This window comes from Furipterus horrens, unplaced genomic scaffold, assembly GCF_987537825.1.
Source record: "Furipterus horrens unplaced genomic scaffold, mFurHor1.1.pri manual_scaffold_4, whole genome shotgun sequence".
NCBI classification, from domain to species: Eukaryota; Metazoa; Chordata; class Mammalia; order Chiroptera; family Furipteridae; genus Furipterus; species Furipterus horrens.
Window position 1 is genome coordinate 154,332,046 of NW_028327174.1, and position 13,559 is coordinate 154,345,604.

The 13,559-nt window shown below is 44.0% G+C and overlaps 1 protein-coding gene and 1 non-coding gene across 2 annotated transcripts in view; both read right to left on the minus strand.

The window, feature by feature from the left end:
* Positions 1-13,559, minus strand: part of DOCK8 (dedicator of cytokinesis 8) — a 206,887-nt gene that overhangs the window by 7,517 nt on the left and 185,811 nt on the right. The window contains exons 43-46 of the mRNA XM_090274147.1: positions 12,311-12,400; positions 8,882-9,118; positions 6,353-6,496; positions 4,694-4,800 (exon numbers count right to left, since the gene is read on the minus strand). Coding sequence (XP_090130273.1) covers positions 4,694-4,800; positions 6,353-6,496; positions 8,882-9,118; positions 12,311-12,400 — 578 coding nt within the window. The remainder of the gene's footprint in view (positions 1-4,693; positions 4,801-6,352; positions 6,497-8,881; positions 9,119-12,310; positions 12,401-13,559) is intronic.
* Positions 3,054-3,156, minus strand: LOC150013110 (U6 spliceosomal RNA). The gene has a single exon (XR_016510898.1). It is a non-coding gene; the product is annotated as a U6 spliceosomal RNA (small nuclear RNA).

A 13,559-nucleotide genomic window follows, 5' to 3' on the forward strand; every position in this document is an offset into this window, starting at 1 on the left:
GTCCAGCAAGCCTCCAGCCAGTGCCCCACCCCTGAAGCCGGAGAGCACTGCAAGCCCTGAGGACCCAGAGCTGGATCAAGAGAGCTGGGGATGGGGTGGGTCGGAGTGGGGGACAGGATCACACTGTAACAAAACTGGATTTTTTTTCTTTAGAATCATTACAGATGGATGGAGGGGGGGAAAGCCATACATGTGCATGTGCATGCACATCTGTGCAAGGGTGCGCACACACGTGTGTGCGTGTGCATGTGTGTGTAAGCTGTTCCGTTTGTCTCTCAGTTTTGTGTTTAACATCCTAGGTCCATGAATACAGGTCTGTGTGACCCTGGAAAAGTAACAAAGTCATTAATATGTCCCCACCTGCTTCTAAGCAATCTCTCATATTTAAGGCTTTGTTTTCCCATCAAATATTGAGATCTCTTTCTACTTACTACTTTGGTTTCCACCTACACTATACACATTTGGTCTCCTTTGGCCACCTGGGCCTATTCCCTCTCCTTTCTCTTCATAGACCTTAACTCAGTTTAAAAAACACCACCATCCAATGCTCTATTATCTGACTCTGTGAGCATATATGTGCAGTAGAACCCTACCTGGGTGCATCTGAAACCAGTCTGTAACTGGGGCCATTGCATACTTTTCTCTTTTATTTAAATATAAAAATGGATCTAAAAATAATTTAGTCTTTACAGGAATGAGAAAGCTTAGATTATATTACAGACTAAAGTTATAGGTTGAAACTAACCCACCACGGGATGGTGTTTGGAGGTGGGGCCTTTAGGGGAAATGAAGGTTTAAGTCAAGTCATGTGGGTGAGACCCACATGATGGCATTCGTGGCCTCAGCAGAAGAAATGCCAGAGAGCTTTCTCCCTCTTCCTCTTTCCACCACGTGAGGATACAGTGAGAAGGTGGCCATTTACAAGCCAGTAAGAGGGTCCTCCGCACCAGTAACGAATCTGCCAGCACCTTGATCTTGGCCTTCCAGCCTCCAGCAGTACGGGAAATAAATGTCTGCTGTTCACACCACTCAGTCCAAGGCATTTTGTTTTACCAGCCTGAGCTGACTAAGATAGAAATATAAGAAGAAAATTTAAAACACAGATTGGCACAAATAGTGGTGTCTAAAAGTTTCAGTTCTCTGGGGAGCCGGTGGGGGACGGGGAACAGAATGTTGTATCTGCCTATCTCTGGCTTTGAAACCCTGAGATGTTTTTTTTCTTATCGCAGGGAAAGGTAGGAGGGGAATGAGGTCCTAACTTGGCAACTATCTAAAGAGCTTGCGGAACTGGCTGGATGAGCTTAGCTGCAGCGGTCAGCCTGCCAGATCCTTTATGGCTGCATCCGGTTCTGCTGCAGCTGAGTCAGAGCAGCCACTGCCCAGTGGCGGGACCCAGCTGCAGCGTGCCGGGCTAGCGGAAACTTCCACTATTGGCAATCAGTGTCGGAAGGTGCACCTATGTTCACTTTGGACAGCTGGGCTTAGCGGCCTGCCGCTCAAGTCTGCTGAGAAGCTGGAGTCATTTGAGGGAAAACCTGAGAGCTGCTTGCCCCCTGACATCTTACACTCCTGCATCCCCTCTGCTCTCTGAAAGCAGAGTGGGGGGAGAAAAAACAAGGTGCAAACAAGCTTCACAAAATTGTTATTCTATTAATTAAAAAGCTGACTCGGGCTGATTGGACTTGAGAAACAAGCAATGAGTGGAAAGGAAGGTTTCCATACCTACCACTAGTATTGAGGGTACAATTTACAGAACATAATGTTCACCCATTTTAAATGTACATTTTGATCAGTTTTACTGAATTTATACAGTTACGCAACCTTCACCAGAGTCTCTCCTACTGCTTTTGATCTACATGAACTGACGTGAAAGGCATCAAGTCAACCACCGTTTACACAGAACATGAAACAGAGAGCAGCAGTCTTGTTTTGCCTGTAGCCTTGTCCCACATGTATTGGGACTCTACTTTGCACATGGGTGGCACAGTGGCTGGCACAAAGTATGGGCTCAATAAGTGTTTGCTGAATAAATAAATTAACTGACTCTACAGTTGTTTCAAAAGTGTTATAGTATGGGCACTTACTGTTTTGAAGGGAGGAAAGGGAAGAAAAAAAATGGGTGAGTTAAAAAAGGCATGGCCTGAGGGATGAAGGCCCTGGGGGAGGGAGAAGGAGAAAGAAAATGTGAGAGGTGGGCAGCCAAGCAGCCGCTATGGCTTTACAGCCTCTGCTCAAAGTTCAGGCCCACCCAGCAGCCTCAGCAGCCCCGGAAAGCTTGCTAGGAATGTAAAGTCTCAGGCCCCACCCTAGGCCTCCTGGATCAGACCTGCATTTTGACAAGATCTCCAGGTCATTGGGTTTGCACAGTGCCATTGAGAAGCAGCGATAATCTTGTGGCATTCCTAGAATAATGCAGCAGCCCAGGGGTTGGAGAACAACATTTTAGATGGGGAATTTGCTTTTGAAAATCCAGTATTTTTGCAGGCCATCTGGGGGAGAAAGATAACATCACCATCGAAAGTATTCTGTGAAAGGCCCAGACCTAGGAAAATCCACTTCTTTTTGTGTCTCTTGCCAGGAACTAGTTTAACTCAGACCTAGTTCTCTTTGCAGTCCCTTGTCCTAGGGCATGGAGCTCATTGCAAATGCGTGTTCGGTGGAGATTTTATAAGTACATTTCAACTAAGGAACAAAAATCATGTCTTCTCTTAATGAGCTTTCTTCTATATTTAAATTCTACTCAGAGTCCCATTTACCAGTACCACTGTCTTTCAGGTCTCTCCTCCTTGTCCAGTCATGCTCATGAGAATGTGCGGCTCTTGAAGAGGAGCCCAGAGGTGTCCTGGCCATTCCTGCCTCTCACACTTGTGGTCATGTCAGTCCCTTCACCTGTAATAGCCCCTTCCTCCCGCTACCCACTTCTTCCACCTATATATTCAGCACAAGCTTTAAGTGACATTTTCTGCAAAGCCTTCCCCAGGTACTCCAGCCTATAGTGGACTGTTCTTTTTAGAACTCAGTAGCCCTATATTTAGTGCACTCTTTCTGTTCAAAAAAATATGAAACGCTTTACAAATTTGCCTGTCATCCTTTTGCAGGGACCATGGTAATCTTCCCTGTATCATTCCAATTTTAGTGCACGTGCTGCCAAAGCAAGATCTATTTGGTGGACTCTTAACAGTTCTTAGCACACGCTGCACTGTGTCGTCCTTTAGCCCTGCCAACATGTGTCCTCTGGTCAGGAGCTCTGCATTTTCACAACTAATATCAGACCTGGGTCAGACTGCATGGGCATTAAAAGTTTCATAGAGTCCTTCAGAGGTCCAGAGAGGCCAGGGCCACGGCCAGCCTCAGTGGCCTTCAACCATGGCTAATTTGAAATGAAGATATGTGGAAAGTAAATAAAATAGTAAAATATAGAAATAGTAAAAAAAGTTCTCCCAATATTTTCTAGTCTTCTGTCCTATGAAAATGCACTATTTCTTAAAGAAAATCTAGCTTTTGTGTAATGCTAGGATTGTTACCAAACACAGAGAACAATTCAAATACCAAAACATTAATAAATATAATCTCTGAGTGTGCATGTGGATGTATGTGCACATGTGCTCATACACACAGAGCCACACCCCCCTACCCCTTACTAGCAAGCAGCTGTGATTCTCCTCCGTACACAGTAAATTTTCATGCATCTCACGAAAGCCTGTGAAGGAGGAGATATCTCTAGTCTCACCTAACTTTAGCATTCTGATGAGTTTTCTGAATTTAGCAAACTTCAACTTTTAACCTCCTTACTCCCCATCTATCAAGTAAAGATAATCCTATACTTTATACGCTGCTCTCAGGTTCTAGATGAAATATTGGTACACATTTTTCTAATGTTCTTTCTTATGAGTGAAATGCCATCACATCCTTCATAATCATCCTTGTTAGGGTCACAGGAAACTCAATATACCTGTCTGTATTGCAGCGGATTGCAAGACCTTGCCCAAAGAGCCAGGCTGGACAGGCCGCTCTTGAACCCAGCTCTGCTGCAGAATTTGGGAGCAGAGGAAAGTCTTGTCGGACGCTGGGAATTGCCAGAGATGATTAGAAAAAGCCCAGTTTTAGAATATTGCCTTTGTCTCTCAATTTGAGGCAGTGTCTATTTTTAAGTTTGTAAAAACAACTTACTGTATGATAATGGGAAGTTACACAGACTGCCAGAGCCAAGAACCTCTCAGACTCGAATGCATCATGGATTATCAGCACCTTGATGGAAGTGTGGGCTACTTAGTTAGATTCAGAAGACCTGGACTTGAACTTAACTCTGCTGCTAACTGGCTGTGTGACCTCAAGGAAAGTCGTCTTCCATCTCTGAGCCTCTGTTTCCTCTTTGGTAAAACGGGGACGGTGGTAATATTTGTTCTGTAATGTGACCATCAGGCACATGTGCGATGATGGATGTTACAGCTGAAGTGTCAGCTACTTCATAGCAGCACAAGGAGTGTTTCTCTACTGCAATGGCTCTCAAACTTTAACACATGTCAGAATCCCTGCAGGGCTTAGGAAAACAGATTCTGATTCAGTGCATTTAGCTGGTGCCTGAGAGTTTTGCCTTTCCAGTGAGTTCTCAGATGATACTGATGCTGCTGGCCTGGGGACCGCACTTTGAGAACCTCTGCTCTACTAAACTTCCAGCCGATTTCCTTCTTACCGCGTTATGAATTCCTTAAAGCATAGTCTCAATTTGTTGTGATGTCGATAGAGTTTGGGGTCAGCTGGAATTTCGGCCAAAAACACTTGGGCTACTTCCAGTGGTCCCTGAAGGAAAAAGTAAAGAAACAATACTGACATTGGAAAGAAAACAAAATTACTTGGGAGAACATCTTGGCATGGCTTCTTAATTTGAACATTTAATTTAGTTGGTTTGACCAAAACAAACAAACAAACAAAAATTAAAGAAGGTCTTAAATTTTTCAGGAATCTTTGATTCTCATGGAGGAGTCTGAAGTTTTCAGAGAATATTTAAAAGTATAAATGTATTTTCTTAATCAAATGCTATTAATAGGTTTCCCTTCATATATAAAGATAACACTACTGGACCAACAGATATGTGCTTTGAACTGCTTTTCTGAAAATGGGGATTGTCTTGTTCATCCACTCATATTCACTTGCCCAGTTGCCCGAGTGGCAGATAGCATGTTGTATAATTCCTGGATTGAGTCAGAAAAATGCAGAGTACATATGTAGTCCATGGTTGTGGGCTTATGTTTTCATCAAACAGTCTTCTGTTCATCAAAGGATTGGGACTTACATAAGCAAATGCTTCCTAATATTTTCTGATCTTGGAAATACAGTAATTATTTCTCCTCTCTGCTATTTTTTTTCCCCTTGATGTTATGTGGACATAGAATCTTGCAGGGGAGTCCAGCTGTGCTGATTGAGGGAAGAGTCACAATACTCAAGAGTTTTTGAGTGTGGGGGTGTGGAAAGAGTGGATTTAGATCTGAATTCAAGTGGTCTGCTGGACAGAGAATATTAAGCTAGTACCTCCCTCCATCCAAGACTGGATTAACTAATCCATGCTGAATTTGGGAGTCAGAATTCTAATGGGTCTGAGAAAATCCAATCTGGTCTGAAGTGACCTGAGAAGCCTGGTCCCAGGTCATGCTTGATTATCAAGACTCCTGGCATGCTGGATTCCTCAGATGACTGATCCAGGGGTATTATGTTCTAGACCAGGGGCCCCTAACCCCTGGGATGTGGACTGGTTACCACTCGTGGCCTATTAGGAACTGGGCTGCACAGCAGGAGGTGAGCAGTGGGGCTAGTGAAGCTTCTCTCGAGTTACTGCTTGAGCTCCACCTCCTGACCACCCTGCCCCCCCCCCCGTTGCCACCCTCATCCCCCTCGCCCCCCCATCCGTGGAAAAATTGTCTTCCATGAAACTGATCCCTGGTGCTAAAAAGGTTGGGACCCACTGTTCTAGATCCTTTCCCCGCTCTCCTACAAGCATTCTTAGATTAGCCTCAAGTGCACAACTCTGCCTGAATTGGGCATGACTAAGCACTTTTCAATAGGACCCCAGGTCTGGATCATATCGTCCAGTCAGGTGCCAAGTGAAGACTGAGAAAATGGTGCTCCTTCAATAGTCCACTCCTCTCCAGGGTTTCTTTTCCACCTTGGGCTGTTCCATGAGAGGAAGAGGTCACTTAAAGTGTTCTAAACCTCACAAGTGTTCAGCCCAAATTCAGGAACATCATTTGCATGTCCATCAGACTCCCCACCAACCTCAAGGAAGGAGGGCGCAAATATATCATGCAAATCAAAATAACAAGAACCAGGGGAGATGCCACCAGCTGGTTTTGTTTACCTGATTTACAGTCGCTCCGACAGAGCCCTGCAGCACCATCTGAAGCATCTTGGCATCGGGCGGCTCTTGGTTAATGGCTACCGCTAACTGCAGGGTCTTCTTCTTCATATCTTCAATGGCAACTTCGATTGGTGTCAAAACAAACTAAACATAAGATGAAAATGTAGGGAAGTCATTGTCTGGTCTTATACGCCATGGAAAACCTGGAGCTATGACACAGAGGGCACTTGGATTCGAAGAAGCAGCTAAGGAGGCTTTCACAGTAATTTAAAATAATCTGCACAGGTTAAGAGGTAGGAGGAGCCTAACAATTTTGAGTACTTACTATGTTCTAGGAACTGTGCCTACATTTATCATTAACTCCTTTAAAGAACCTCCTTTTTTCCTACATTTTATAGTCAAAGAGGGATCTGTAAGGTGAAGAAAGTGCCATGAAATGACACAGGTAGTTTAGTGGGGAGGCCAGAATTTGATCACAATGATGACTACATTAAAAATCCATGTTCTTCCTACAATGTTAAGTTTCCTTTTGTGTTGGTAAGCCACTCAACTCATCATTGGGAAAGCTATTAGAAGTAGAGCACTTAAGATTTTCTTCCCCGCTGTAACACAAGAGTTTGGTATCATGTGTGCCTCCTCCAACTACCCTGAGGGTAAATTCCTATTAAACAGAATTCTCTTAAGGGTCAAACTGCTGGTTGCTAATTTATGGTGGTTTGGGACATGGTCCTCCCTGAATGTTAGGAGTGGACTTGTGTCCCCCTAAATTCATATATTGAAGTCCTAAGCCACAGAAGAACTTCACAATGTGGCCTTATTTGAGATAGGGTCTGTATAGAGATAACCAAGTTAAAAGGAGGTCATTAAGATGGGCCCTAATCCAGTATGGCCTATGTCCATATAAGAAGAGGAAATCTGGACACAGAGATGTGCACAGAGGGATGATAATGTGAAGAAACATAGGGAGAAGGTGTCTATCTACAAGCCAAGGGGAGAGGCCTCCACCAGATCCTTCCCTCACAGCCCTCAGAAGGCACCAACCCTGCCAATACTTTGAATTTTGACTTCTGGCCTCCAAAACTGGGAGACAGTAAATTTCTGTTGTTTCAGCCACCCAGTCCATGATACTTTGTTAAAACAGCCCTAACAGACAAATATACTGAGGTTCTCAGAGAACAACATATGGCCCAGAAAAATTGTAAAGGCTTTTATTGGGACCATGAGTTTATTTTTGTGCTATGCCTAATGTCCTAGTGTTCAAAAGTCCAAAACCATAAGAAACAAAACAAATGCCTTCTAAACCACCCACCTCTTAACTGAGTCACTAGTCAGGTTTTCGGTGCCCTTGTGAAACCCACTCTCTGATGTGCTTGCTGAACACCTGAGCTAGTGGGCCACTCTCCTGTGAGCTCAGTCCCTTCTGCTCCTGCGCGATGAGGTACATATTCACCACAACTCATCTGTGTTTGTTCACCAACTCGATACGGCCTGTTATACTTGTTATTTGAATAACCTAATCTAATAACGCGCAAACTATGGGTGTGGAAAGAAGAAGAGTTGTTTCTATGAAAACCAAGCTCAATGCTTGGGCGAGACATTATGAAAGTTAGTTGCTATAAATATTCTTGTCATATTAGGCGTGCACAAGACAACTATAAAAGGCTGGGGTAAGAAAGTCATAAAAATTCAGAGGAATTCTGCTCTCATACTGTTTAGCAAGTGCATTATGGGTAGGGTTTACATAAGAAAGACAATGCCAGCCCAAAGCTGTAGAGAATGTTTGGCCCTATATAAAATGAATGACAAATAAATGTATATGGATGTGTTTTAAAGTAAGAGAGAATGTTTAAGGTATGTTTAATTTTGAACAATCTGTGACTTTAGATACTTTCTTGACAATCTCATGGATTAGAAGTCTTTTGTACATAGAATAAGAAAAGAGCAAGGGCTCCTTCCCGTCAGTGTATAGATGAGAAAACTGAATGAAGACAGGTGGCCTGTGCAGTATCACAGGAGGAAGCTGGGACTGGACGTCACTCAGTCTCCTTATCTACATTGCACGGTGCCCTTCCTCCAGCTTCACCACTCACTGACTGGGGCTGCTGGCTTGCTGTTTCTGTCTCTAATAATTAACAACATAGCTATGGCTAAATCACCTGTAAGCTTTTACACATACAAAAAATTAATATAAGGTGTTTAAAGTTTAAATTTATACATTTCATATAAATTTATCATTAAAATACATATTAAAATTATAATTATGGATACATTTATATTAAAGGTATAATTTTAAAATATGAAATACTTAAATATAAAGTAGTGCTATGAGACATACAGCTGCCTAAATGGGATTCCCTGGCACCACAAGAATGAAAGAATAAGCACCAAAATAATATTTCAAGTGTGTCCCTTTTTAGACTTCACTCCAGTCTGCAATAAGGAGGTTTGTGTTGTCATTCTGGGAGGTTACCAGGGCCCACTCATTCAGTGGCAGCCTTGTCTGCAGCCTGGTTCCAGGGGAGCCGTTACCTCCTCCTTCTGGATGACGCTGATGCGGGTCTTGATGTAGGGAAAGGCATGCATGGTGGTCAGGACGGTGTTCCGCCGGTACTGCTCATGCAGCTCTCCACGAGGCCGCCCCTCCAGGGTGAAGGGGGTGGTGTACATGAACCTCCGTAGATTGAAATTCTTCTCAAAGTAGGTTACCCTGTCTTTCATCTCATACTCATCAAAGTAAGGCTCCACAAAAGTGATCTGTATGTAAGCCTGCGGGGGGAAAAGGCAAGGGAAGGAGGAGATGAGCTCTTTGCAAATAACCACCCAGGACGCACTGAGGGGCGTGCTAGAACCAGCGCAGCAGCCCCGCCCCTCCGAGTGCACTAACCACAGGAGCTGAGCCCATCAGGCCAGGCTCCAGCAATCAGCCAGGCCTCCTCTCCAGCCCCAGGGACAGAGAGGCCTGCGAGAAGGTGAGGGCAGTGTGACTCTGAATCAGGTCCAAAGCCACCCCTCCTAATTGACCCAACTGAAACGGTATGAAAGTTTGCAAATTGCTCTTCAGAAGACACAGACTCTCCTTTACAGGACAACCATGACCAATGCACATTTGGTAGAATGGCCGAACTAAATAAAACTGACAACACCTAGTGCTGAGAAGGATGGGGAACAGCTGGAACTTTCATACACTGATGGTGGGAATGCAAAATGGTACAGTCACTTTATGAAACAGTGAAGTTACAGAACACACGACCCAGCAATCCCACACCAATGTGCATCCCCAAGAGAAGTGAAAACTTATGTTCAAGTAACAACTTCTTGTACACAAATGTCTACAGCATCCGTATTCACAATAGGCAAAAACCAGAAACAACCCAAATGTCCTTCAGGGGGGGAATGGATAAACAAATGGTGGCATATCCATCCAACGGAATACTATTCAGCAATAAAAAGAAAGAAACTACCACAACATTGTTGAATTTCAAGTGCATTGTACTAAGTGAAAGAAACCAGACTCCAAACTCCAATGGATTCCATTTATTTACTCTAGGATTCCATTTACATGGTGTCTGGAAAAGGCAGAACTACAGAGACAGAATGCAGATCAGTGACTGCCCGGGTCTGAAAGCAAAGGGAGGAAATGGCTACAAAAGGGCAGGGAAGTACTTTGGGGTGACGCAGCTCTTACACATCTTGATTGTGATGGTGGCTACATGTGTTTGTCAAAACTCACAGACTACCTAATGAGTGAATTTTACTGCATATATCTCATTTTAAATGCACACACTCACACGCACTGTGAAGAAGGGCATTTACTTAGAAAGAAGGCCTCTTTAAAAAAATAAAAAGAATGACAATGACTATAGACTCTGCCACACCCACCCCCTGAAATGAATGGGTGAGGCCTCTGATCTCAGGTCGTAAATCACTAATTAGTGTGATGAAATCTGGTTATAATTCTGGGTTCAGATTCTTATTTAAAACTCTCACAACCTACCGCGGGCCTTTTAAAAGAGGGAATAAGAGCGCCTGGGCCAGGGCTGTCACCAGGGACCATGTAGCGTGTGCTGTGCACAGACCATCGTGGGCACACAGCCAGCTCCCACTTTCAAAGACCTCAAACATTTCTGTCTGAAGCCTAGCTCAGGTCTTACACCAGTTATTGCTTTAACCCTAGACTAGGGAATGTGTCTAAAATGAGCAAGTCTTCTGAAATATGTAGAAAAACAAACTATTCAATTTGGCCAATTCCTCCCTGTTTGCATCATCTTCTTAACATCCCGGAGGTTGGAACTGAGAGAAGAGTCTGGAGTCATTTCACAGGCCTGCCAGATGGCAGCTGCTCCTCTGTCCCCCTGCCCTTAGTAACACTTGAACTTGCGTTATTTTCAGCAGCTTAGAGAGCTCCCTCATGAACATATCTATTCTATGGGCTGAGCAGGCAGGCATCACTCACTCCATGGTATAATAAAGAATATATCTAATCTTTGTCTGCATTTCCTGGGACAGAGCTTCAAAAACCCTTAGAATTTTCTGACTGATTGGAGTGTCTTTTTTATTTAATGAGGCGACTCTAGGGTGGGTCCGTAAATAGCCTTAAGTATTGGGGCTGGTCATCCAAAAGACAAGCATGGGATTAGAGAATTGGGACCTGGGGCTAGCCTGACCTCCAGGGAGAGGAGGGAGGCTGCAGACTGAGTTTGATTATGTGGTTGATGATCTGATCAAGCATGCCTACCTGGATTGGTTAAAATCTGGACACCAAGGCTCAGAGGAGCTTCCTGGTGGTGAACACACTGACCTGCTGGGAGGGTGATGTGCCTGGATTCCACAGGAGAGGGCGTAGAAGCTCTGGGCTCCTTCTCAGACTTGCCCTGTGAACCCTTTACTGTAAAACTGTAATTGTCAGTATAGCACTTTTCTGTGTTCCGCATCATTCTAGTGAATTATCTAATCTGAGGGGTGAAGCAGGAATCTCCAAATCGGTAGCCACCTGGTCAGAAGTGCAGGTAACCTGGGGTCCTGCCTGAGGCTGGTGTCTGAAGTGAGAGCAGGCTTGTAGGGGACTGAGCCTGTAACGGGTGGTGTGGGACCTCACTCCGGTTAGGGATGAGACAGGACAGACCCTCGCGTGAGAAGTGAGGAAACTGAACTCCAAGCCCTTGGCATCATTCCCCAATAGCACAGTAACCCTGCGCTTGCCTGGAAGGAACACCTGCAGCCTAAAAAAGCTTTCAGAGAGAAGGCTGCAACTTTTTAACATGTTTTAAATGGACAGTTCAAAGCTTTTACAGAAAGGCAGGAAGGAACAGTGAGTAAGAGTATGGTTTTGAGAATGACAGACCCCTGAGTCTGAGTGCTGGCTTTGGCAGGTGAGTGATTGTGGCAAGTTGCTTCACCATTCCATACCTCAGTTCTCTCATCTATAAAGTAGGAATAACACCACCTACTTCAAAGGGCTGCTAGAGAATGAAACAATGTATGTAGGGCCTAATGTAGTTCTAGGTACACAGTGGGTGTTTAATAAATAGTAGCTTAATATGATTCCTACCTTTAAGTACTTTTTTAAATCCTCACCAAGGACATGCTCAGAGGGGGAAAGAAGGGAGACGAAGGGACACACACACACATACACACACACTGATGGGAGAGAGAACCCTTGATTGGTTGCCTCTCGTGCGCGCCTCAACTGTGGACCCAACCCACAACCTGAACATGTGCCCTGACCAGGAATCAAACCTGCAACCTTTTTGTTTATGGGTCTACACTCCAGCCAACTGATTCACACCAGCTAGGGCTATTTTTTAAAGATCTAACTAAATACTAGTTGAACCCTAGACAGAAAAATTTGGCTGCATTGAAATGACTTGGAGAGTCCAACAGAGGAGGTCATTTTATTTTCTTGGGGTAGAACAAAGGGAATCAGAGCCTGATGGTTATTTTTTGCAAATTTCCCCATACCTTATTAGGATCCAACTTGGTTTTGTCCACAGGAGCAGAGTCTTTTATTACTTCTACAAATTCTGCACCAAAACATTGACTATAAAATCCCTAGGCAAGAGAAATCAACATATTATAAAGGTTATTTTAATGTATTGCAACTCTTTATTTCTCAGAGTGGAATAAGGTTGGAACAAGTGTGAGGGAGAATTTGCTCCTTGATTACTGAAAGTCCCTCTGACCTAATGAGGCAAGTTCAGCATTTCCTGAGACAAAAATAAAAATATAAGGAAGTCTAACATTGCAAACTGATACATGCTTCCCTACAGTATGTATACTTTACCTCTCATTCAACCAGCATCATCATAACTCCGGAAGTAGCTCCAGGGGTATGGCACTATTTACTTCTTGCCTGTTGTATCCTCGGGACTTGGAGTTCACTAGGCTTTCCATAATGTGACAAACCACAGTGCAGAAGAAGACAAAATATGTACTTCTAGTCCTAAGTGGGGAAACATATTAAGAACCCAAGAGTTCCTGGGGTCAATCGCTAGGTCTTCGCATGAGCTCAATGACTTTGGGCAAGTCACCCAACCATTCTGGGTCACTGCTTCTTTGAATAAAGTAAGGATTAAAGTCCTTTGTTTTATCTGGCATGAAAGGTAGTATAAGAAGAAATTTGGCAACAAAAGTGTTTTAAGTTTTAGAGCCATGGTAGGGCATAAATTTAAAGCAAGAGCAAGAAAGCATAAGGAGTAAATCTCCAGTTAATTGTTGTGAGTAGATCGGGGGAACCCAGTTATTCACCCTGAGAGGGTTTTGTTTGGGGGTTACCCCTTGACTTTCCTCCAAAGTTCTACGTGCTTGGCTCTTTCAATGTCTGCTTCCTTTTTTCTTATTTCTCTTCATGCTGTTTCCCTTTTTCTTCAGCCTTTCCTCCAGGGACACGTTGCTCCCTCCCACTACCTTATACATCAAATGTAAATGGCAGGCTGAACTTGGGCTGCCAGCCCATGGGTTGGGATACTGCCTCTTATTATCCAAAACGGGGCTCTCTTGGGATCAGCAGGGAAAGCTTGCTATGCCACAGCCCATGGTGGGGCTATTGTGAGCATCTCTGTGTAAGCAGTGGGAGGTGTTGTCCAATGACAGCAAAATGATGCCCACAGCATTTTCAAAGGATAATTCAGTAATCTGGCCACATGACTTCTAAGTCAAGGTGATCTTCAACCTGAAAAACTATTACTAAAATTTGGTAAGGGTTACAAGA